The sequence below is a fragment of the Odontesthes bonariensis genome, chromosome 1, assembly GCF_027942865.1.
Source record: "Odontesthes bonariensis isolate fOdoBon6 chromosome 1, fOdoBon6.hap1, whole genome shotgun sequence".
Lineage (NCBI taxonomy): Eukaryota > Metazoa > Chordata > Actinopteri > Atheriniformes > Atherinopsidae > Odontesthes > Odontesthes bonariensis.
This window is the reverse complement of record NC_134506.1, coordinates 35,975,096-35,999,641: the sequence shown is the minus strand read 5'-3', so window position 1 is coordinate 35,999,641 and position 24,546 is coordinate 35,975,096. Positions and strand designations below refer to the sequence as shown.

Below are 24,546 nucleotides of genomic sequence, written 5' to 3'. Positions count from 1 at the left end.
TGCATCTATGATGTGCGTTTTAACTACAGGTGTGTTCACAAAGCACCTCACTTTGCATCTAAATCATCCTGACACACAGGTGCTTGTCAGTATCTTGTCCGAAGGGTGCCTCTTTATGGAGAGGCACCCTGATTGTTTCATCAATTTATTTTAAAAACAATCTTATTTTGTTCTTTTAGTATACAGAATATGTACATCTATCCAGACCTGGAAAAAAAATACTAAAAACAAATTCCATACTTTTCTAACTTTTTAAGATTGCGTAGGAACCCTGAAAGCTAAAAACATGACCCTTCATGATCGAAATGTGTAAAGATTTATTAAAGGAGAGTGCTCTGTAGAGATGTAAGATGAAACAAAGATTGATAATGAAATTAGCTGTACAATAGAGACCGGCACTCTTAAAGCACGAGGTAAGTGTATGTATGTGTTTGTACCTTCAGGTAGTACACGAGCAGCTCATTAAGGGCAGGATCAGCATTAAGGTTGACAAGAAAACTCTTGTCATCTCCAACTTTGATCCCTGAAGACTGCAGAGAAATACCCAAACTCTCCAATTGCTTCTGACGCTCCTATAAGCACACAAAACAAAAACAAAACAGCAGTTTTAGAGTTTTATTCCATCAAAAATCAAAAAGCGAGTGATTTGAAAAAGCAGCTCAACATATTTACTTGTGCAATTTCCTCAGTTTTGCGAAGCTTCTCCTCCCAGGTGTAGGTCATCTCTTGGATTAACTTTTCGGACTCTTCCAGACGGTCTTTCAGTTCAGGAGCTTTCAAAGACTATAAACAGGCAGCAGGTAAGCGCAGGGAAAAAACAGACATTTAAACATTGCGACATCCAAAGCTGTGATGATATTTCACCTCCGCCTGGGTCAGCTGCACACGTAGTTTCTCTACTTCCTCCCGGAGCTCCCTGATGATGCGAGCGTTGGGGTCTTCGTTGACGACAGCATGGTTAACTATGTTCTTTGCTCGGTCGGCATAGCGCAGCGTGGACAGGGTCTCCTCGTAGTTGTCAGCTGATGGACTCACAGTCGCGACCATGGCTGTGCGGCTGTTGCCCCCCAGGCAGTCCTGGAGACAGGGAGATAAAAGTAGATGTAGGGCCTCTGACTATGAGATAACCGTTTACTGCATCAGAAAACAGAGAAGATGCACTCAGCAGTCACAAAAGTGGGAGATGTTTACACTTACCTTTAGCAGCCATGTTAGAACGGAGTCTCTGTAGGGGACAAACTTGTTCTTGTTCTTGGCAGTTCCCTGTTCAGCCAGCGCAGAGATCACCAGACCTAGTGTAGTTAGGGACCTAATAAACAATCACACACAAATACCCAAACACTCAGCATAGTCTGTTTATGTTTTTCATGTAGGTCAACAACACTGATATCAAATGAACCACAGCACAAAATTCATTCGAATCAAACAAGCGCAGTGTTTATATGCTTTTCTTGACATTTAGTTTCAAGCTAAAACATTTTTTTTTTTTTAAAACAGTCCCATGATTGAGAGGATGATACTCATCTGCTTACTTGTTGATGTTGCTCCCCTCCTTCAGTCGCTCTCCTGCTGCTCCAGTTTTTGCTGCTCGCTCACTTCCAGCCAAGTCCACCAGACTCAGCCGACTCACTTTCTCACCGCTCGTCTAAAGACAAAAACAAAGACGGAGGAAAATGGTAAAAAAAGGCTAAATATTTTGCTTATTTTTTAACCTTTGTTTTTACAGATAATCTCATTGAGACATGGGGGTCTCATTCCTGAAAGAGACCCGTTGCGAGCAGAGATAATTACAGACAGACATAATTGCCAGTGCAAAACATAAAATGTTTAAGTACAAGAACTAAGGGAAAGCAGGGAAATGGGAGCACATTTCCAAGGATCCTTTTCCACTATCCTTAAAAATAAGTTGAAATTCACTTGGTGGGATCAAACTGCACAGTCTCAGATCCTGTTGTAGCATTTTCCAAGTCAAAGGGGCAGAAGGACCAGCGAAGGTAACAAAGGACTGGAAGCGAACATGACAATTTGTTGACATGGATGCATTTGTAAATAAAGTTATACCAATGCCAAAGTCAGCGTATAGATTATGATGACCAGTTGACCAGAGAGTACAAAATGTGCCAGTGAGTCAGGGGTTTACAGCCCGTTATGACCTTGGTGCTCCATGATAAACAGCATCCAACACCTGCAACAGTGACACCATAATCAATAAGAGGTGAGAGGGTGGCAGCATCAGACAGGTTCCTGGCATTAAATCAAACTCAGGATTTATTCTTTAAGGAAAAAATCCCTGATTTACTTTCAGTTTCTTGAAAATATGTCTAATATTAGGCTTAAAGGAGGTATTTATAAGAAGCATTATAGATTCTCTTTGGGATTAATAAAGTATCTTTAGATTCTTCTTTTCATTTTCTCAAAATCGACAGGAGTGCCTTGCGTAGAGTTAAAAGAAGGGAGTTACTTTCTTTTAGTTGAGTACACCTTTTGTTTTATTAGCGTTAAGTACAAATTCAATATTAAATAAATGTGACTGAATAGTATCAAATGCAGGCTGCAGACGATCAAAAGCCAGCCCAAAGGTGTTTGTACCATAAACAACTGTGTCATCAGTATAAAGATGTAAAAATGCATCAGTAATATTCTGGCCCACGATGTGAATGTACATATTGAAGCAAGTGGGTCCTAAAAGCCAAACTTGGGGAACACTTGTTGGGACATTAAGATAAACGGAGAAGAGAGCACTGAGTTGAGACAGTTGTTTTTGTTTCATACATTCCTGTTTCTTAGGAATGAAAAAAAAAAAAAAAAGAACCACAGAACTGCTTCCACGATGCAGCTCCAGCTGGGGCCTTGCAGCCACACCTAAGTTTGGGATGTATTTTCCATCGAGTGTAAAATGCAAACAGATTTTATGTCTTATTCAAACCTCCAGCATGATTGAGCTAGATGCCTTGGCTCACTCTTGCTGATAGCTTCCCTCTATGGCTTTCTGAGGCCTGTTGAGGAGGATATAGCATCCCTATCAGTATGCTGCTGACAAGGGTGAATCTAACACCTGATCAACACCGCTGCAAAGTATTTAACATCAGCAGGTGTAGTTCTCTTTCTCTCTGTAGAGGATCGACCCAGCACAGCAGAATATCATGCACACACCAAGAGCTGAAAATCCCACTCGGGGTAAGATGTCGGGTTTATTGACCATCTACCACTGAGATGTTCAATTGAAACTGTTTTTCAATGAGGGGTCTGAGACTCTACACACATCCAGCAGTTATAACACTGCCCTTGTAGTCGAATAGGTTTAAGCCCTCATATCTTTACGAATTAAGTGTGGGATCCCTACTTCTTATAAAAAAATAGCACCTCTAAAAATCTCACTCTATATTTGGTATTTTTCACCAGGTTGCATTCTTTCTCGGTAGCGTCATTGTTACAGGAAACAAATGGCCTTAAAGATATGGTGCTACAAAAATTAAAAAGCAATCGAAAAGAAAAGAAAAAAAAATAAAAAAAAATAAATCAGAAATGTTAGATCCTGTTGTCATTTTCATATCACACTCTGCAGTGGAGTGACAAAAAATAGACTTTGTGCATGCGTCACTGTAACCAGAGAATTTGTGAATGTTTGCGGGGTGGGTGGGTGGGGGGGGTTCCATTGTGTTTTGTAGACAAAGGTGACCTTGTATTGTAAAAGGGATCGCGTTGAAAATGCAAATTTGCATAAACTTCTGAAACATTACATCTCACACGTTATCAAAGAAGAAAGAAATAAACAAATCACATGTGGAGCGAGCCCAAAATTTGACCCCTGAAAACACACAGGGAAGAGTTGTAAGAAAGACCGACCGCAGGCAGGAGTGATACAGACCATCCTCAAACAACTTTCATCCAATCGGAGTTAAACAAAGACAACATGTAAATATAGATGGATAGTTACTTTACTCACCCAGAAGGAAATTTTGGGTAGCTTTTCTCTTCTGAAGAGACTTAATTTATTGTTATTCAATAATACCTGCTTCCTACCTTAATGCCAGAACTGAAACATACATTAGCAGCATCTGTTCTGTGGTAATAGCAGAATTACAGAGGCTCAGCCTCGTGTTAGTCTTATTCAGTTCTAAACAAACAGCTGAGTTGTAGTTCCACCAGCCAATGAGGCATTTTTCTTACGAAATAAAGGACTCTGATCAGAATTGTTAACATCTGAGTCAGTAAGCAGATCAGCAGGCAGGATATGCAGCGTGGCAACCTACTTGGCAGCAGCTTCAAAGGGTACAGAAGAATTGCCGAGGCATCAACACACAGCTACATATGGTCAGTACGTAATCAAGTGAATGCCACCATTGGAGAAAAAATAAAAAAATATGCGGAAATGTTCTTTTTATACTCTGCTTTACAAAGAATAGTGTTAAAAGTATTGAGCAGCCAACAACGGAGGACTGACTGCAAACAAGGCCAGTGCAAACTGAGTGAGCCCCAAGTGGAGCGTTGAGATAAAAAGTCAGAGCAGGGCAGGCTACTGAAAGATTCCTGTGAAGAGCTTCTGAGTGTCACTGTGACTCATCCAGCTGTCGGTGATTTTACTACCTGTCAAAGGTTACTTTGTTTAACGTGTCCCTCCATCACTGGTCCTCTGCTACCAACACTGGCTGCACCAATAGGGGGCACAGATGAGCTCTGATGTATTTAGCAACAGCAACTACATCTCTGGTGCTGGACACGATCTCACAATAAGACTTTAGAAAGATCAAACGCAATTTATAATCATGTGACTAATCATGTGATTAACTGTGGTAAACTCTGTTTCTGTTGGCCTGAAAAAACTACCACACAGTCTGTGGTTTTAACACAGCAGTCATTTGTCTTCTGGCATGAAGACCGACATCCCTGATCTGTGCTTCTCCATTCGTGCACACAGAGTGGAAACAAAGTTGCTCGAATTGCACTGAAATGGACAGAAATTGTGCCTGGAAAGAATTCCAGTGGGTCAAAAAAGAGTTTTATCTGACAATACAAACCAACAGAGGCTGTCAATTTGATGTTTGAATTCTTCTTCTTATCAAGTATAACAAACAGGATATAAACGTGATTCACTTACTGATGACACAATTCGGCATTATTCGTTTGATTGTTGAGCCTGATGAGCTTACTGACTGACCGACTTAGTGACTAACTCTGAAAACGGAGCGGGCTGGATCAGCTGACAACCTCACAGTCACGCCTGTGAATTATTAACAGGATCTATTGGTAGCAAGAAATAAGAGCAAGGAGTGGGGAAGGTAAAGTGGGGCAGAGAGGATAAGGAATTAGTTACCCAGATCTTTTCTTAGAGTGTGTGGTCACACAGCTGAGCTGACATCATCCTATTCAGCAACTATCCTCTCACTCCCTGATGGGAGAGGCCGACTGATCAAAAAAAAGATAGAAAGCAAAAATAGACACCTAGAATATACAGAATAAACTCTTAAAGAGTAAAAAAATATGACAAAGGTATCACTTTACCATCTTATCATCATTTCTCCACAGTCAGATGATATCAGATGGCTTTTTCAATAGAAATTTCTCCTGCTTACTGTGCCTGATCAGCTGGATGCACATAGAAAGAGACGGATTCTGCAGCAGATTTATGGTGTAGAGTTGGAGGTGGGCATGCCGCATGATCTGCTTACCGGAAGAACTGTACTGATTGAGTCATGATACAAATAAGTGTCCTGTACAACTCCACATGAAGTAAGAAAAAGCATGACTGGTGTCTGTTCTGTTCTGTGTGATAGAAGCTTTGCGGAAGAAAAGTATCAAAGCAGCCGTGTGCACAACAAATCATGAGATTACATGAGCTCAACTAAATCTGTGGGAAGAATTCAGATCACACACTATGTTTCTACCCCAAAAGATCCGTCATATGATTTTTGAGCAAATCCCCAACGCTAAGTGGGGACTACTGACCCAGTCATTACTGAAGATAATGACTGGGTTAACAGTCTCCTGAATGACAAAAACCTGGTGTAAGCAATCGTACATCAGATCTCTTCTACAACCATAAACACCACCAGGAACACCTGCTGTCTTCAGCCATACTTTTTCACTGAATGTTCTCTCCATTTCCTTCCACTTCTTGTTTACTTTCCAACAATCTCACACAGACATTTGCAAATCTTACTTTTCAAGCTTTTCTTTCAAAAAGGATTCCCGTGTGCTGAGTTGAAGTCTTACTTTGTTCAGCTGTGTGTGTGTGGTAATATCTTACCCCGGACTTCAAATCTTTGAGTGTGTGAGTGAGGATGATATTGAAGACAGCATGTGACCGACTGCTCTCCTCATTCATGTTGGTAGCAGCGACAGTGCGAGACTTATTCCCCTCCGACATCAGCAACTCGATATCCTGACAAAAATAAAACAAAATAGGACGAAATTAATAATATTAATACTACAGCATATCAAGAATATACGTTGGTGATTCCTACAGAAACAGAATGTACTTGTGGTGGTCCGGTGGGAGGAATGATCAGTACTTTTAGCCAATATGTTAAGTAATTGTTCATTATAATGGAATTACATTAGAAGCAACAACAAAAAAAAAATTCCTTTTTTTTTTCTCTTCTCTTTCACTCAGATTCACATCCTTGTCAGCTGTCCTGCTCCTTTCTTCATTCTGCTGCCCACTGAACTGACTGTCAGGCCCAACATCAACTTGCTTTTGGAATGTAGGATGCCCTGGATTTATAGAATAGCCTCTCCATACACACACCACTCAGATTTTAACATATTCAAATCACTGCTGAATCCTCCTTGGCTTTTAACTCGAGAAGAGTAAGACACCTGCTGTTGTATTGTATTCCCATGTATTGTGTTTTTATATTTCATTGTCTCGTACTGCTTTGTTGTTGTAGTTGTAAACTAAACGAAACTGACAGCACATTCCGTAAAGTCAAAAAGATGAACATCTTACCTTGTAGCTGGCCACTGCTAGTCGAGACAAACCATCCACATAGGGACCCAAAACTTTATGCTCCCTCACCCTCAGAGCTTGCCTACCCCTGGACACAAATCAAAATAATAAAAAAAGATCTTTAGAACACAACAAAATGGTCACTATTAGCAAATCGCTTTGTATCCTGTGTTTTAGCAGGAGTGAAAATACAGGCCTGGCTCATTCTGGTGACCAATGAAGACATCTCACACAGACTTTATTATCACTTGGCTCTCTGACCCTGATTCTAACTGACTCTAGAACAGAACTCCATCATTAGCGGATCCACAGCAGGAGCGCATATGGCTGTCAGATGGTGCTCTTCTCTTTGGCCGCTTTTACAGAGGTTAAAGGTCATGCACTGAGTGAGAGTCAAAGGTTGTGGTGTCTGGGGCAGCAGACGGAGGCCTGCAGTTCTGATTTACTGCTGACCTGCTGGACATTAGCTGGCCTCAATCGGTGGCTGACAGTCAGGCCGCTAATCTTTTTCTCTACTGACCACTGCTACACCACAACGGCTAGCACAACCCACCACGACCCTCTCTGATTTACTGGCTGACTTGAGTCCATGTTAGAGCTAAGCTAAGTTAGCTGCTAACTTTAATAAGTACACATTAAGAGCTTTCTGTAAAACATGTATTCACAACATTATAAAAGAAGATGAGCAGAACATTCTCAAACCTACAGAACATAATTAAGTTAATGTCCTAGTTTTTTTTTTGTTTGTTTTGTTTGGGGCCTTCATTGCTCACCAAGTAGATTTGCATTAGGAAATTAAGCTAGCATAACTCAACATTTCCTCCTGCTGCTTCAAGGCCATCCATTTGGTTGAAGGATTTTACTGTAAATCAGCAGCAAGAGGCTGGATCGGCATTAACAGGATACAGTCATTGTGAAGACAAAAGCTGGATGAAAAGGATATCAACAGCACTAAGGAACCAGCACATTCTGTAAAATCAATATTCTATCGATTTCCTTTTGGCTGAGGAGCAGAAAACGAACAAATGCATGAGTGAAAGTGTTGTTTTTTCATCTTTGGGATTTAACAGAAACCTTCTTTTCCAACAGAGTTCAAATAGATAAATTAGGTTAGGTTGAGGACATACCCTTTGGGGTCCAGCAGATCTCGGACCTTCTCGTTGTAGATCTCCATGTAGGACACCTCAACAGTGAAGCTCTCCTGCTCCCGCTGTTCCATCTGAGTTCGATCAAACAAAGCACTGCACAGGCGAGGAATCAGCCCGGGCTGGTCCCCGGAACCCATCATGGTGTACGACTTTCCAGAACCTGAAAACATCAACACACACACAAAACATTAAGGGGACAGTTCAACTTAACTCAAAAATAAGAATGCTATTTCTTACAGCTGATGCAAAATAACAATCGTAACATAATATTTATTCTTTTGTATAGCATTTGTAAATTTAGAATTTTATCCTTTTACAGGTTTGAAAAGATCATAAGAGAAAAAACTCATTCTGTTCAAGTCATTGTTCCAGACCCTGGATTCATTCATGTAATAATTGTACTTTCTCTGTAAACTGTCTTTAGAGGACTGTAAAATAAATAAACTGAACTGACTTCAGCTGTAACTTGGGTTAATGTCTGAGTCAATATTGTAAGCAAATCAAATATAATCCTGTTATACTCTGTAAACACTTAAGTCCTTTCCTTCAGGATTCAGTCTGTCTGATGGAACAGAAGCCAGTATTCCCAATTTGATATTTTGTTTGTGCTGAGGAAAATAGTGACACATCTCCTGCCACAACTAATCCACAATGATATTACTCTAAAAGAGAAAAAGTAGATGAAACTTCTTAACACACTCTGTCCAACAGCTGCAGTTTATATTGACCACAGAACAGTGAGGTGTTCAACTGTCAATTACCAGTTTGTCCATAGGCAAAGATACAGGCATTGTAGCCCTGAAAGGCATTGTGGAGAAGACTTTCCCCAAGGCACTGGAACACCACCTCCTGACCTGCAGGGAAGACATACACAGACATCATTTTATACAACTGTGCACTGCCCATGCAGTTATATTCTTTAATCAACCAGATCGTACAGTGATGTTGTATTTTCTAGAATAAGATCTCTTTTCATGAACTGACCTGCAAAGTCCTTATCAGTCTCATCCATGGACCAGAAGCAATAATCGTAGGCAAAAACCTGGAGAAAATACACAGAACAGCAGGAGCATAAGTAGAGTACGAGACTATTGGAAATACTGACGTGCAGAACAGTGAGCTGGCCAAAAAACCCACTGAAAACGTTTCAAAGGTACATGTTCTACTCAAAGGTTTAAAATTAGCAACTTCAAAAAAGACTCTTGACTATTCACAGCTTTATAAATCATTACTTTGTGTCGTTGCCTGTATGGTTGCACACAGTTCTGAAACAGGGTTGCAGAAATACAGCGGTGTCTTTGTATTACACAGAGATGATTCACAACCATGGAATTAGTTCAGTGCTGAAAATGTCTGTGTCTGTGTGTGTGTGTGTGTGTGTGTGTGTGTGTATGTGCGTGTGTGTGTGTGTGTGTGCTGTTACCTTGGACTGATTCCTGATGATGTTGGGAGGATCAAGGACCACAGAAGCATGTGGAAAAGATAGATGACATTTAGAGCACATTAATAAGTTATAAGTATAGCATTTTGCTTTTATAATAACATGTTCTGAGCCTAAATGAGTCAGAGAAGAAAATGTAAACATGTATGGACAGAGCATTAACTACATTAACGCGCCTGCCTTAAGCCCGTCCTTGTTTTGATGAGTCACCTGAAGGCACAACCGACAAACCTTTAATCCTTGTGGGCATGTTTTAATCTCATTTGTCACGTGTCAAAAACAAGCTCGGGGGATTTCGTAAGGGTGTGTCTGTGGGTGTCAGAGCACACACGGTGTTCATCTCTGAGAGCTTGGTGAATTGTTCTGGGAGAGTGTGTGTGGAGAGTTGCTAAGGTTGGCACGAGGTTGAGATAATGGGTGATGGAATCAGATGACGGCATGGAAAGGTTACTGGGCTGAGGTCAAACAAAAAAATTGGCAAACATGTCGGGGACAATGCCTCCGATGAAAGTTAAAAAGACAAAAATAATTAAATAAAACACACAATGACATTTACAAAGAGGTGGGATGGCTGCCCCCAATATCTTTGTGATCTTTTACAGAAAAACTAAGACAACATATGCTGGCAGGCTCACACATGTAAACATCATAGTATATAGAATACAGCCAATAGCCATAACCTTTAAGAAGTACACACTGGTGGTCAACTTCATCTGGTTTTCTGCATATGAGGAAACATCAAAGCAGCAAAACCAGCCTAATTTCATTGTAAAGGGATAAGAAAATGAGCTCCAAGCATCTGATTAGAAACCACTAACCTTAATTTATAGATAATAAACCTACAGCTACAAAGTATGCTGCACGTTACTCTACTTTGACAACTGCAATACCATGAAGACACATTTGTTGATGTGAGAACAGCAAATATTGACATATTTCAGCAACAAAGTTGTGTATCGTCTGCATAACGATGCCAAATGGCTTACCGTCAGCTTGATGTATGAGCAGCCGTGAGGCAAAATGCAGAAACAGGGTGGGAAAAACTAAGTCCGACCGAACGGCTTCCACAGGAACCAAGAGGCAAGTAGCAAGTAGCTTCAAGGTGCAGCTAATCAAATGCATTTGAATAACTGATCATCAGCAGATGTGAGCAACTCCATAAAAGTAGATATTTTGTCAGTGTGCTGCTCTGGAGCATTCAGGTGTGTGTTAACACAATGCCAAGGAGGAACGATATCAGAGAAGATTTTAGAGAAGCAACTGTTGTTGCCCATTAGGAATGCAAGATCTTAGGAAAACTTGCGATATAATTGTTGATTATTGGGACGACAATATGACTTTTGATATATGAATACTTCAATATGTGGTGCTGATCTCAGGTGTAATCATGAGGACTGCATTCCACTTCTGCTCCTATTATATAAGCCAGCGAGTTGAAGAATATGTGAACAGCAGGGCAGCACCAACACCTCATACCAACTGTCAAGAATGGAGGTGGAGGGGTGGCGATTTGGGCCAATTTCTATAAAAACTCCACAGGCTAAGAGGTAATTAATTTGTCTTTCTTCTGTTCTACTCATCCTGACCTGGCCTCGCCCACAGGTTTATTACAACTGTCATGTTAACTGCAACACCTCGTTGCAGAAATCATTGCGATTACCTTCATTTTATGCGCCTACATAACAATTCTCAGAAATAAAGTTTCTGGAAAATTTCACAATAAATTAAAAACAGAACAGTCTCAGCAAACAAGAGATGCACTTAAATATTGAACAACGGTCACAGAGTAATTAATCCACATTAATACGTTCTCCTTTCTCATTTAGCATTAATTCAAAATGTTTCCTCTTCAGAGGATTTTGACTTATCGAAACAACATTCAATATATTAATCAACCGTCACAATAATTAAGCTTTAATACAATATAGAGGTGATTATTGTGACAGACCGTTACTAATTCTCAAAATACCTTCAGTGTAATCATTAACAACTCATAGTGGGTCTTGTTAAGATAACAGCACGAGAGAACACACCAACAACAAAAGCCCCCACACACCTGTTTCCTTTTACCCATGCACATTCTTTGTAAGCCACCAAAGCTGCAGTTCTTAGACAAACCAGCCAACAATCTGTAACACTTCATATTTCACTGACGTTCCATTGCTGATGTGCTGCACTTAGATCAGATACACACACACACACACACACACACGCACACACACACACACACACACAGTTACTCAAATCTGCAGTTTAATTGATTCCAGTTACTTTACAAATAACGATATAATTAACACCTTCTTTCCACTGCCCTCTTTTCTCACAGCAATCACTATTTGAGAGGGTGTTTAGTGTCAAAAAGTTCAGCATTGACTAGGGGCATTCAGAAAGACTGAAACGGGCCGATTCTCTGACTGCACAAAATTACCAGATGTGTTGCAGATTTGTCAAACTAAATTCCATCACCCGCATATTTAAAGCTTTGGGACACTCAATTGTTTGTGACACCATGATTTTCAAAATATTCTTGTTTCTTGTTCGAAAGCTCCTCTCAGGGGCCTCTAGGCATCCTGCATGCCTCGTATCTCCTGCAGTCGTATCTCTGCTTAAGGGATAAGATTAGGATGGCAGGTTTTGACATACATAATGATGACAGCTGTCATGGTTGCTTCAGAGGCTATAGGAGAGAAGGGTCACCCACGTATTGCGCTCAAACACCCATTATCGAAGTAGGGCCCCCCCCCCCCCCGACCAATGAGAGGGGAGACTGAGGCAGTCAGGAGAGTGGTGAACCCGCCTCCCTCTGTCCTAAAACAATCCAATTTGTCCCTCCTCTCTTTAGCTTGTCGCCGTCATTTAAAAAAATAACTTAATGCATGGTTGATTCCTCCCCCCTTCCTCTTTTCCTACTGTTCTTGGATTCTTTTTCCCCCCTCTCTTGCACCGTACCATCCATGGCCGTGCAGGAAGAAAGAGGGAGCCGAGGATGGAAAAAAGGCTGAAGGTAGCCAGGGGGTTTAGGGAGAAGAGAGGCTGGCCTGAGACTGGAATTTTAAGCTCAAGTACAAAGGTCATTAGAGCAACAAAGCACAGACTGATGACACATGACAACAGGACATGTATGAGCTTGATGCTTAAGTACAGTCCACAAAGACTGCAAGGATACAGGACAGCAGGGCATTATACTGTGTAAATGATTATATAGACTGCCTGTGCATATCAGTCTGCAGGTGCTCAGAGGCTCTCCCTCATGGAAAGCCCATATTCCACATTTACAGTAAATGTTTTCTAGCAGCCAACAAGTGTTACAATCAGTCAAATGCCACAAATTACATGACAAGACTGGTATTACCAGTGCAGTGCAGATTTCTGAAACACAGTTATTCAGTGATGATTCACTGCGTATTTCCTCAATGCAGCTAAAAAAAAAAAAAAAAAAAAAAGCTCAGCAACAACCAATCAAATTTCCGACGTGGATGTTAACTCAGTAGGATCAATTGTCTGAGTCTGACTCGGTGTAGAAGAACTGGAATCATCTCAGACTACACTAAGCTTGGGTCAAGCTGTTGACAGACCATGGAGGAAATAAAGGAGTGTGGCCTGTGAATGAATCACGCTTTATATTAGCTGACTGTTTAAGGACATATGCTGATGCGCACACACAAAACATACCACATCAATTCAAGATACAAGGCGACAAAGCCTCTTTTGTCTATCATCTCGGACACCAAGCTGCTTGTGTTTGTATCGCTGACATGTGACAGGAGTTGGATCTTTGTCAGAGTGTGTCAGCATCCAGCTTCACTGGGCCAAGGCAAAACGGCCTTAGGTCATGCATCTGGGCATACAGCTGTGGGGTGGTTAGCTGTCTGCTTATCAGACAGACCAGTACAGAATGCCCCGACCCTGTGGGTCCCATTCTGGAGGTAAGAACATTTATGGTAGTTTCACCATCATCATTTCTAATTCTAATAGGAAGCAAACACCCGCCACTGCTATGAGTCACCGAGTGGGGCATGGTGAGCAACTAAAGTCTGGTCTGCCTGGTGGGTCCTGCTGGTGGAAAAACTGAACCAGAAGCAGAACCCACATTTCACAGCCAACTATTAGAAAAAGGAGAAGGAAGAAAAAAAGAAAAGAAAATGGCCACAGAGTCAGGTCTTTCCCAACGTTTTCAATGAGGTATTATAAGTATAGCTGATCAGCTAAATAAAGGGGATTTTACTTCTGTCTTTGTAAGAGAAATGGCTGCAGTATCACAAATGGCAGCAAAAGGAAAAACAGAACCAAGTTAGAGCTCATCAGTATGTCTCTCTATCTCAAGAAGGCCAGATGTTGATCTTTAAAGGTCATTTCAAATTATGTTTTGTTTTGGGGGGGATGGAGGTGATTTGGGAGATTCTGCCAATAATACAGACCACAGGAAATAGACTCACATCGAAGTCCATGAATGGCCGCTACATCATAGAATGTGAAAGACTGAACAACACACACAGCAATGTTACTCACACAGCATTAATACTTAATAATTTGCCAAATTTCCTGTATTTTCAGGCCCTTTTCACATAGAGGTACAGAGAAGAAGCACCCCACGTCCAAGTATCATACCAAATACTGTTTTGACGACAATATGGGCATGCTTCAAAATTAAGGGCAGCCAATTTGAAACAGTCATTTGCTGTTGATATTGTGTATAAATGATGACTTGTCTACCAACATTTGTCCACTCAAACTCCCTTTCCTTTTTTTTGTAAATAGGTAATTCTTATATACTACTAATCACCTGTCTGCAAACAGCTGGGTGAAACGAACAAAAATGGCATATTTTTACATCGTTTCCATCATTTTATGGACTGACAGACAGAGTTGATGTCCGTTTAATGACATCTTCTAGCTGTTATCCCCATATCCTGCTGCAAACAGAGCATATTCACCATGTGCAGTTCTTGACAGGAAAGCCTACTGGTATTTAATTGCCAGTACTAGTTTCTAATAAATGCCTGTTCTGCACAAGGGTTACATGAATCATTTGTAGGCTCACACTTTAGTAGTGGCAGAAAAATAAACAGAAAGAAAAATCATTTGTGTTACATTTAATTGTCAACTACAATTAAATAATTGTGGGCAGCGAGAAAATAGCTGCTTCAGCTGTCCTGTGTGTCAAGTTTTAGTTTACACTGTAAACTGTGACTATACAAATACTCAATGTCACATTTTCCCAGACTGACACTGCGCTACAATGTCCAAAACTAAAACAACAGATGGGTGCGAAGGTATTAGAAGTAGTAGGGCATTCAGCCAGATTTAGTTAAAAGCTCTGTTGCACTGAAACAAAGAATGAGTTTTACAGCAGAGAGCGAGAACTCTTTGAAATGGAAGTTCCTCCTCTAAACTACATGTAGAAATCCGACATCAAACGCAGATATTTGGCAGTGAATTTCCAAATCTAACAGCACAGAAAATGGTTTCCAACAGACCAAAAAGTAGGGGACAGTCCTTTATTTGTGTCCAAGCAGAACTAATCCTGAGCTTCAGCAACAAGTCGACACAAAAACACCAGTGCTGTTTGTGAAAACAGTGTCTGACTGCAGGGAACAGGAGTATAGTGTAGCGGAGAATTAATATAGACATTCCAAGAGCACACACATTCCATGGCCGATGATGAACTGAGCTGAAACACAGCAGTCAGGCTGGGAGCAGCACTTGTAGAGGCTGTTTCGCTCAAAGACAGGAAGTTATCCCTGTGGCAGTTATTTCTTATCATCTATTAAACTACCAGATTTGAGAAACTTGATGCAAAGGTTCCTTGACTCGAATGTGCTTCAGCTTTGTTGGGCAACCCTGCATAAGGAGCCCTTCCACACAGCTGGAGTAAACAATTCCAAATAACTGCCTTTTTCCATTCCATGGTCCGGTACAGTACAACCTTTTATTGTGTACTCTTTGTTCAGCTCTGAAGTGGACGCAGGCAAACATGACTGCACTCAAATGGTTTTGCTAATCAACTGTGGGCTAGTTTGACTCGTGCAGATAAAGACAGTCGGTTTTAGAAGCTCACCGTGTCCACTGTGTTCCCGTTTTCCAAATCTGTATCTCTACAGGGAACAGCAACCGCCTTTGAGCTGCAACATATGGGCTTAAAATGATTTTAATGAGTCATGCAATAAAGGCATAGCTTTCAGTGAAGTGTAAAGCTCCACAGAGAACATATGTACAGCTTTTGTGTAATTGGTAAGGCCACATGTCACTTGTCCTCTGAAACAGGATATCCTTGCTGGAGCTCATTTGTGTAGCAGGGAAATGTGCGGCCAAATATTCAGGCCAGCCTTTTGTTCCACACTATGCTTCAAAAACTCAGTTTAAGTGTTTCACTGTGGTGGTTTAATGCTCAATCAAATTCATATCCATGTTTTAGAAAATTACGTAATAGAATAAATAAGGAGCGATCACTGATGATGTGCAATGAAATCTCAAGAGAAGAATAACAGAGCTGAGGGAGGATGTAATTATCTGATGTTGGCAATCTAAGAAATGAATATCAGCTGAAGACATTGGAGTCAAACAGCAAAAAATAAGTATGGTATATGCACAGCATAATGGATTCAAAACTTTAAATATATCCCGACCTCCCAACGTGCTCTGAAAGCATAATTCAAGTTGGTATGAGACAGCTTTAATTAACCAAATTAAATTAAAATTGTAATTTGGAATCCTTAAAAAAAATGTGTTAGAATTGCTAAAGATCAGTTTTTGCAGTTTGGATTCAGTAATGAAACCGTTCTTTTTTTAAAAACACACTCCTACAGATATGTGTCTTACCGTATTCAAACAAAGGCAATCCTGGTAACTTAGCTTAGCTTAAACAAACAACATGCACCTGCTAGACCCTAACGTTACCTCTTACTTCTTCTATGCACTCACTCGTGTCTCTCTCTTCCAACAACCATGTAACGCACTGTGTCAACATAAGCTGGACCCAAACAAACAGAATTAAAACGGCATCTGCACACTGTGAGCAGCAGTCGGTCAACCCTCCTGTCGCTTCCTCGCTCCTTTGTCACCGAGAGACCGAGAGGGAAACTCCAGCACCGCTCTTGTTCAGTCCTCCATAAACGTCACCGAGGAAAGTTTATGGTCGACAGATGCTCGAGTAAAATGAGGCTTCTTCCCCCTCTTCCATCTCCTCCTCGCACGAGGAAGGGGCTTCACGGTCACCAGCAGCGACCCGGAGTTAACCTCCCACTGAGTTGCCATGGAAATGGAAGAGTTGAGAAAAAAAGGAGGAAGCCAAGGAGTGGGAAGTTACGAGCCAATGGAATGAGGAAAGAAAAAAGCAGAGTGGAGTGGAGTCTGTCTTTTTATGCACAATTGTCTTGGTCTGACACTCTGTCTCAATGCTGTAATTTTTTTCCACACACCTCCAACACACAAACTGTTGCTGTTGTCTGTTCCTCGCTCCATCTTAAATCCAACATTTCTTTTCTTTCTTTCTTTTTTTTTTTTTAAACCGATTCTGATCAGGCAAACTGCAGTCTGCTCTAACAGTCACAAGGGGATCTTTCTTCCTCCAAAATGACCGTTCAGTAGTCATGGATGGCCTCATAGCTGATTCTGAACCATCATATCAGTGAACCATACAGGTCAGATGGTGAACTGCCCCTCCAGAATTATTTCTCCAACAGTGCGTTAGGTCTAATTTCTACACAGACACAGTCAACAACATGCACACACACATTCCCACCCTGCCTCGCAACCAAGTCTAATACATTTTAATACCTCTTTTTTAGCTCGACTCAAAAACAACAGGTGGTGATGATGATGATGATGATGATAATAATGAGACAGAGCGAGAGCATAGAGAGGGGGGAGCAAGTGACAAGTGACGCGAGCTGAAATCCACCTGTCTAGAGGAGGCCCAACAGGTGGTTAAGATCACTTCCAGCCAAAAACTATCAGGAGCAAAAAGGAACATTCCAAACAAATCTGAGACAAGACTTTAAGATGTGAGTAATTTCAGGGCTCTGCATCTCCCTCAGTATGAGGGAATGAGCACAGCTGTAAATCTGCCTTAAAAATATCTGACGAAAACAAAGTGGGCCTCTAGAGGCTCATAAGCAGCTGTAGGTCTGTGGCTACGGGAATGAAATTCAAGGTTTGTCTCAGTGCTTGTGACCCCTTCAACACCCCACACCGTTGTTTTCTATTAGCCTCTGCAATGCCCAGTGTTCACACTGGCCTGAGTATATTATTACATATCTGGTATATTTTGTGTCCTTTTACAGAAAACTGTTTTATGGAAATATAATGAATACTCCCACTGAGGAGTAACAACGACTATCAAGGAGGGAAAGTAGCCAGCTAGAGGGTATGTGGGGGACAACCAACGTCCATCTGTGGGACATATATGGAGAACACAGCACTTTTAGTCAACTTTTGAATGCTTGCTGCAAAATTATGGATCAAGTTTCTGCCAGAGGTGTTTTCTAAAGAACCATTCTTGAACAAAAAATAAACAACAATCACACACAGGCAGCATGTGGGAGTGGGACTATAACTGTAAGACATTTCTCTCTCATACATCTCAGAAGAACAAATGTTAGTCTCTCACGTTAGCTCTGGAGTTATGACATCCAGCATTTTTTTTGTGATTGTGATTAGATTGTATGAATGTATGTTTATGGATATTTCTTCAGAATGTACAAGTCTATCCTCATGATTTGTGACAAAGAAGTAGGTAATAAATCAACAGGAAAACCCTAAACTGCAGCATTAAACACCTCCAAGGATTTTATGCTTTAGTCCTCCAGGAATTGGACCGTTTTAGCTGAATTGGGTGTGACCGAAGAAAAGAAATCAGTGCAGTTGAAACAGCTTAGACATGCAACTGATATCCTTACCTGGAGTCTCCTTTTCCCAGGTTTCCTCCAGCGGGATGGAGGATCGTCTGGTTCTTCACCATTTCCACCACACATTTTGTGTTTAATTCCTTTTCTGTTGATCAAACAACACACAGTCTGGTTATCGATACTAAAAAAAACTCAGATGAAACACGTACAAATCATCACAGGAATTTACAGGCAAACCGGATCTTTTGTAAACGCCCAAAATATTTAACTTTCGCTTTGATTTGTGGACACATCTGCATTAGGGTTTGAGCAGGAGTTAAACAGCTTCACGACACGTTGAGCATCAAGTTCAAATATCTGAGAGAGCAAACTGTGAGACACACAATCTGAAAATGACCTTTCACCTTGGAGTAAGCATTGGACAAATCAATAAAACAGGAGCAGTCCAGGCTCTTTCTCTTTCTCGCTCACACACACACGACCCTGTTTGTTCATGATGTAACACTTGGCCTTCAGAACACCAACTCATCAATTCCAGCTCAGCAAAAGGAGTGGTCCTAATGCATTGTCCACTCAGGTATTTGGCTCAAAAGGAATAAAATACTCACCACTTTAGTGTTGAATACCAATAAAGTCATTGTAGTGGCCACTTCTTAGTTACAGTTTACACATCATATGTCATTCATTAAACAAACATGTAAATAGACACGTGTGTTGGACCTCTTCCCAACCAGACTATACGTGGAGTTTCCTACTCTTCTCTCTTTCTTTATAAGATCAACAGGTGATGTAACACTGGCTAAATATAGACTTTTACCGAACTTCCAGTTTTTTTCTGAAGTTCTTCTGAATTCTAACTTGAATGTTAGAGTTCAAACTTAAAGTGGAAATAAAGAAAAAAATAAATAAAATGGCAACAAAAAGGCTCCATCCACAAAACTGATCTGTCAACTGCAGAAAGAGAAAGTTGGAACTTGACTGATGAAGAATAGCGTTTTCATTCACAAGACTGAAAGCGGTCATGAAAGCCAGAAGAGCTGCAAGACAGTAATAATTAGGATTAGATAAATCAGTAACACGGTGAAAGACCAGCAGCACCATCAGGAAGCTTGTATGTAAGCCCAGGCAAAACTCAATGCCAAATTCTTGATATCTAACCTGAATGATAAGATAAAGATGGGAAGAGGATTCTTTGCACCCATGTGCTCCCCTTGGTGAGGAGGATATCCTCTCATCTATTTTTCCAGTGCAAAAGAATTGCTAGAATTGCACTCCTTCAGTAATCAGCCTTTGCTCAAGGACACGTACAGACAATAAATGCTGCTCTTCAACCACAGGATCTGGTTCATGCATCCAACCTGACCAACAGAAACCTTTAAAAAAATAAAAATAAAATAAAATAAAATCACATTTTCCTGTACAAGCAAACCATGTATTACTATTACCATTTTCATTACACATACAGAGTGCTATATGTTTGTTTCCAGGCATATTCATCAACTGTTTAGACACAGACTGATACTATGATATGATAAAAAAAAATTAAATAAAAAAAAAAGATGAGCGAATGAACACATTTGCCATCTTGCAGTAAGCTTGCAAGTGCATGCAAGGATGTTGATCACTACCAAATGTGTTAGGACAGGAAAGTGTCAGTAGTTTTAATTCCTTGCTACTCCAAGAAGTCTGTATTACACAAGTGCAGTTTTTATGACTGAGGTGCTACTACTGTAGAGCGGTAATGCACATGTACAGCATAATCCACGACTCAGGGCGAAGCTCACAGCTGCTTACCATGTGCTAATGGTGCAGGCTTGTGAACAAACCATGCACAATCCAGGGTGGATTGCAGTGTATAGAAGTCAGCTATTTCAATAACACCTCCCCTCATAATGCAACTTTTCATCAGAAGACTACTTGTTGCTCCACGATACCAAATCCAGCCAAGAGTGTTTCAAACTGCTGTGCAGGGCGTTGGCGGCCTTTGTTTGACTTTTAATAACCAATTATTATCCTCTTCTTCCTTTCCTGGCACATAAAAATATCCACTGTATTTGGCTGGCCCATGCTTATTACTTTTCTAAAAGGTGGCTGCAGCTGACAAGTGTAGCTTATAAGCCACAGTCAGGATCCACTATCACTTCCCCTCCTGAGACACAGAGGGGATTCCAAACTGAAGCAGCGCCACATGTGATGGAGGCGAGCTGTTACTATAAAACCAGAAACATTGAGTTTTTCAGACGAAACTGTCTAAAGAGGAGGAAGTTTCCACGGGTAAAGCCATGGAAACTTGAGGTCAAAGGTTAGAGGATCGGAGTCCCCCTCCAATTCTTCTGCTGCCAAGGGTAGTAGAAGGCAAAAAAAGTTGAGGTGAGCCAACAAAGAATGACAAAAAGAAAGAAAGGAAGACATAGATGGCTTTAGAAAGAAGATGTTTTCTCTTCCCCTGTTCGTTTCTACAATACCAATGTGCCCCTACTGTACTTTCTTCTGAGCAGAAGGGAAAGTGTGATGCCGTTTGGAGGATAAATGTACCCATTGTTATCGGCCTCTCGTTGCTCCATAACCAGTTCCCACTTTCCACTGGCCTTTTCTCTGGACCTTCCCCGAGCTTCCGACCGCGTTTAGGTTTGACACAACAGCCCTGACATCAGCCAGGAAGCTCACTGGCTGTGGTGCTGCCGTTGCTACGCCTGAGGTTGCTCTGTTCTTCGAAGGCCACAGCCATGGGAACTTGGAGCATTATGCAATGTTAGCAAATACTCATTCAGACTCCCTCCCTTCCTGCCTTTGTTCAGCCAGGCAGCAGCACCACCTCTCCTCCTCAACCTGGGATACACGGGGACAGTGGCCTCGAGGTTATAGATGCCTGCTCAGTACAGACCTAAATCACTGCACTGCTGGGGAAAAGCGAATGAATAAAGAGCACTCCCTCAACAGCAGCCGCTGTGTCCTGAAGCAGCTGTCTGCCGGTAGAAAACAGAAGAAGGGCTGTGGTTGAAGAGGACAGCAAAAAGATGCGAGGAGCTCGGATTGACTGTGACTAGCAAAGAGCAGAGAGAGATATTTTTATGTGAATGCCTTCTGTAGTGACATGATAGAAAGCTTCTATCCCACTCAAGCACTGAGTGGACAGAAGGAGTATTCACATAGAAATGACCAGGGAGGCAGTAGTGAAAACGTGGCACCACTGGTTCCGTCTGTTTTAAGTGAGACATAAATTTCCACGCCAATTCCCTGCCAACAGCCGTTTTTTTGGGATTTGGCTGGTTTGAACCATATAAACTGGGCTGTGTAGTATTGCCAGACGGTGGAGGGTAGGCTACATTGCTTGTCGATGTAATTCAGTAGAAGTAGTTTTCTTAACCAGAACCAAATATCGAGGAAGAAAAAAAAACAACAACTGCGGTGGACATCCACAAGAGGAAAATGAGGAGAGATATTTCTTTCATCTTATGAAATATCATGATTATTACATCATATCTGGCAAAATGCCGGTCGGTGATGTGAGTTTATGGTCTGCCACCTCAGACCGGAAACAGCTGGCAAGTCACATCATTTTAACCTTTTCCAGGTAGGATGTGGTTCGCAAAGTTGTTTCCAGTCCTACTATTGGACATCAAGTCCTCTTTGAAACATCACCTTTTCCATTCATCTTTTCTTGTTCTAATCTTTTAAATGCTAATAAAAAAACAAACAAACAAATCACAATTACTTTGCCATCAAATTGTGCCCATCAGGTCAAGGCTGAAAGACCACAATCCAAATACATAAACAGGATGTAGCAGGGTTTTGGATAAACAGTAAATATCAATCAAAATGTACCTAATCTGAAGAATTTTGCTGTATATGCTCCCTTTAGACATCTACTCAATCATTTTCCATCAAAAACAACAATGTAAACAAACACAAATACCATAGTTTTTTTACTTGAATAAAATGAATGTCCAATTTTGCAGCGTCATGACTTAAACAGTCTCTCTGAGAACAGAGTTTCTCTACATTAGTACTAATGGTAAATCCCTGCCTATGGGAACATTGTGGTGAACCACTGCCTTGATCTTGTGACTGAGATCTCCAGCTCAGGGAAAGGAGAGAAGGGGAGTGTGGGGTGGGCGCGCACATGCGATTAATTCTGCCAGTTGTCGGTCAACCACTCTGCTGCCTCCTCCTCCTCCTCCTTTCATGGGACACATGGTATCCCACGGCACAAACACGACTTGGCAGTCAACCAGGAAATGTCATCTCTGCCTTGCTATGCTGCTCTGAAAATCTGCTATATAATGAAGTGGGGCACTGAAGCGTGAATGAAGATTTGTGTGACACTGCCTTTGTTATTCGAGCTTTTTTTAAATTAGACATGAGCATTTGAACATTTGTTTTCCAGACACATAAAAGGGTATAAAAACGTAGCCGAATATAACAATAAGCAGCAGCCTTGGGAAGATGAGTGGAAGCACGAGCGGCATGGTGGTGTTTGAGAAAGTGACAACAGGAGCAAAAGAAAGCCTCTGTCATGAAAGGACAAGCGAGCAACTTAATTTGTAGCAAATGACCCCGAGAGCACTGATGCTCCAACCTACTTTTGGGCTAAAGTTCTTTTCAGACACCCCAATATCATTTTTAAAGTAACAGGAGCCAAAGCCAGCCAATGCCTTCAGCAAGTGACATATGAAATCAAGAAGCTGCCATCACCTCTATCAGCCAGCAAAGAAGATAAATCAGCTCACACAGCAGCTTGGCTTTAAATCTAGCTAGATGGCGGGGAGCCATGAGGGAAACTCTGTGGCAGCACTGTAAACATGTGCCATCCAGACCAGCCAGGCTACAGCTTTTTTTTTTTTTTTTCTTCTTCTTTCTTTTAAAATCGGCAGCATCTCATTTCACTAATGGGTAATGATGTCTGACTGCCATCCCTTTCCCAGGAAATTAAACAAGGAGTGCTTAAGTCAGGCCAGTCTCCTGTAGACAATGTCTTTATGAGTTGCAGTTTGGTTGTAAACTGAGGCAGTCGAGGCCATCACCAAATTCAATCCCGATCCACCACGTATCAACATTAAGGTGGATTTAAAACCTTGACTCGGGGAGCACAGGATTTGTTTCTGAGTGAAAGTAAAACAGCATCACATGCAGTATCTGAGCAGACTGGAACCCCCTCACCTCTCCTGTTCATGGGCCGTACACGCACAGCCACCTTGACATTGGCGTCGTCCAGGCTGCGCTCTCCCATGCTGACTCCTTACTCCAGGAAGGGAAAGCAGCGCTGGTCCAAAATAAGTCAGCTCCTCGGCTGAACAATCATCTAAAAGCCTGGAAATGTTGCGCTAGCCGGACTGTCGGCCAGCTAGCCCCTCGTAGCTTTGCTCCATAGACCAGGCATGTCCACGGAAAAACAAAAAGCCTGGGCAGAATCCTGTAGGAAGCCAGTCGCCGATGCTTATTTTTTGCCCCTCTTCACATTTCAGGCTTATTTAAATCCAAAGGGGCGAGGGAGCTGGAAGGGAAATTAGAAATGTAAATTAGATCAGACATCGCAGCAGCCGGGGTTTGTGAATGAGCAAACATATGCTATCTACAAGGCAAAAAAAACAAAAAACAAAAAACGGGCTAGCCAGCTAATTTGCCAGACAAACTGAGGTGGAGCAGCGGCAGGAAGGGAGCAGGTTTTTGCCCATTTCTGAACATTTCACAGCATAACATTCCCAGACCGCCCCAAATCATCGAGCAACATACCCAAGTGGATTCATCCTAGAGGTGACACCGTTAACCTACAAAAACAACAGCGAGAGAGCCACAGGGAACAACCTGACGATGATCTACTGCTTCCCAACGGAATTCAACGTCCTCCCTCTCTGTCGAGCTCAAAGCTGTTAGCAGCATCCGCCTTCCGCCCAGAATATTTCCCCTTCAAATTAATAGCCCATTTAACACACGGCTGTCAAAAAATGTATTCAGTTTAAAATATTCAGTCTTTACGAATTCAACAAAAACACACGGGAACATTTCTTTTCCATAAACTGGGATATTATATGTTCGTAATCTCAGTAACTGAAATCAAACACTGACACTCGTGTTGTCTAACCTCTGCTGATTTACAGACAAATCCGTGTTCATCAAATTACTTATCCAACTGTGTTTGATACGCTGTTGAATGCCTTCGCG

The 24,546-nt window shown here is 41.5% G+C and overlaps 1 protein-coding gene across 2 annotated transcripts in view; it reads right to left on the bottom strand.

The window, feature by feature from the left end:
• Positions 1–24,229, bottom strand: part of LOC142380118 (kinesin-like protein KIF13B) — a 43,025-nt gene extending 18,796 nt beyond the window's left edge. For both annotated transcript variants that reach the window (XM_075465670.1, XM_075465679.1), the window contains exons 1-14: positions 24,118–24,229; positions 23,545–23,878; positions 18,436–18,529; positions 9,521–9,533; positions 9,082–9,139; positions 8,859–8,951; positions 8,077–8,257; positions 6,950–7,037; positions 6,248–6,382; positions 1,533–1,645; positions 1,198–1,309; positions 865–1,077; positions 673–783; positions 438–572 (exon numbers count right to left, since the gene is read on the bottom strand). In XM_075465670.1, the coding sequence (XP_075321785.1) occupies positions 438–572; positions 673–783; positions 865–1,077; positions 1,198–1,309; positions 1,533–1,645; positions 6,248–6,382; positions 6,950–7,037; positions 8,077–8,257; positions 8,859–8,951; positions 9,082–9,139; positions 9,521–9,533; positions 18,436–18,529; positions 23,545–23,614 (1,416 nt within the window). In that variant the 5' untranslated portion in view covers positions 23,615–23,878; positions 24,118–24,229. The remainder of the gene's footprint in view (positions 1–437; positions 573–672; positions 784–864; positions 1,078–1,197; positions 1,310–1,532; positions 1,646–6,247; positions 6,383–6,949; positions 7,038–8,076; positions 8,258–8,858; positions 8,952–9,081; positions 9,140–9,520; positions 9,534–18,435; positions 18,530–23,544; positions 23,879–24,117) is intronic.
• Between the last annotated feature and the right edge of the window lie 317 nt (positions 24,230–24,546).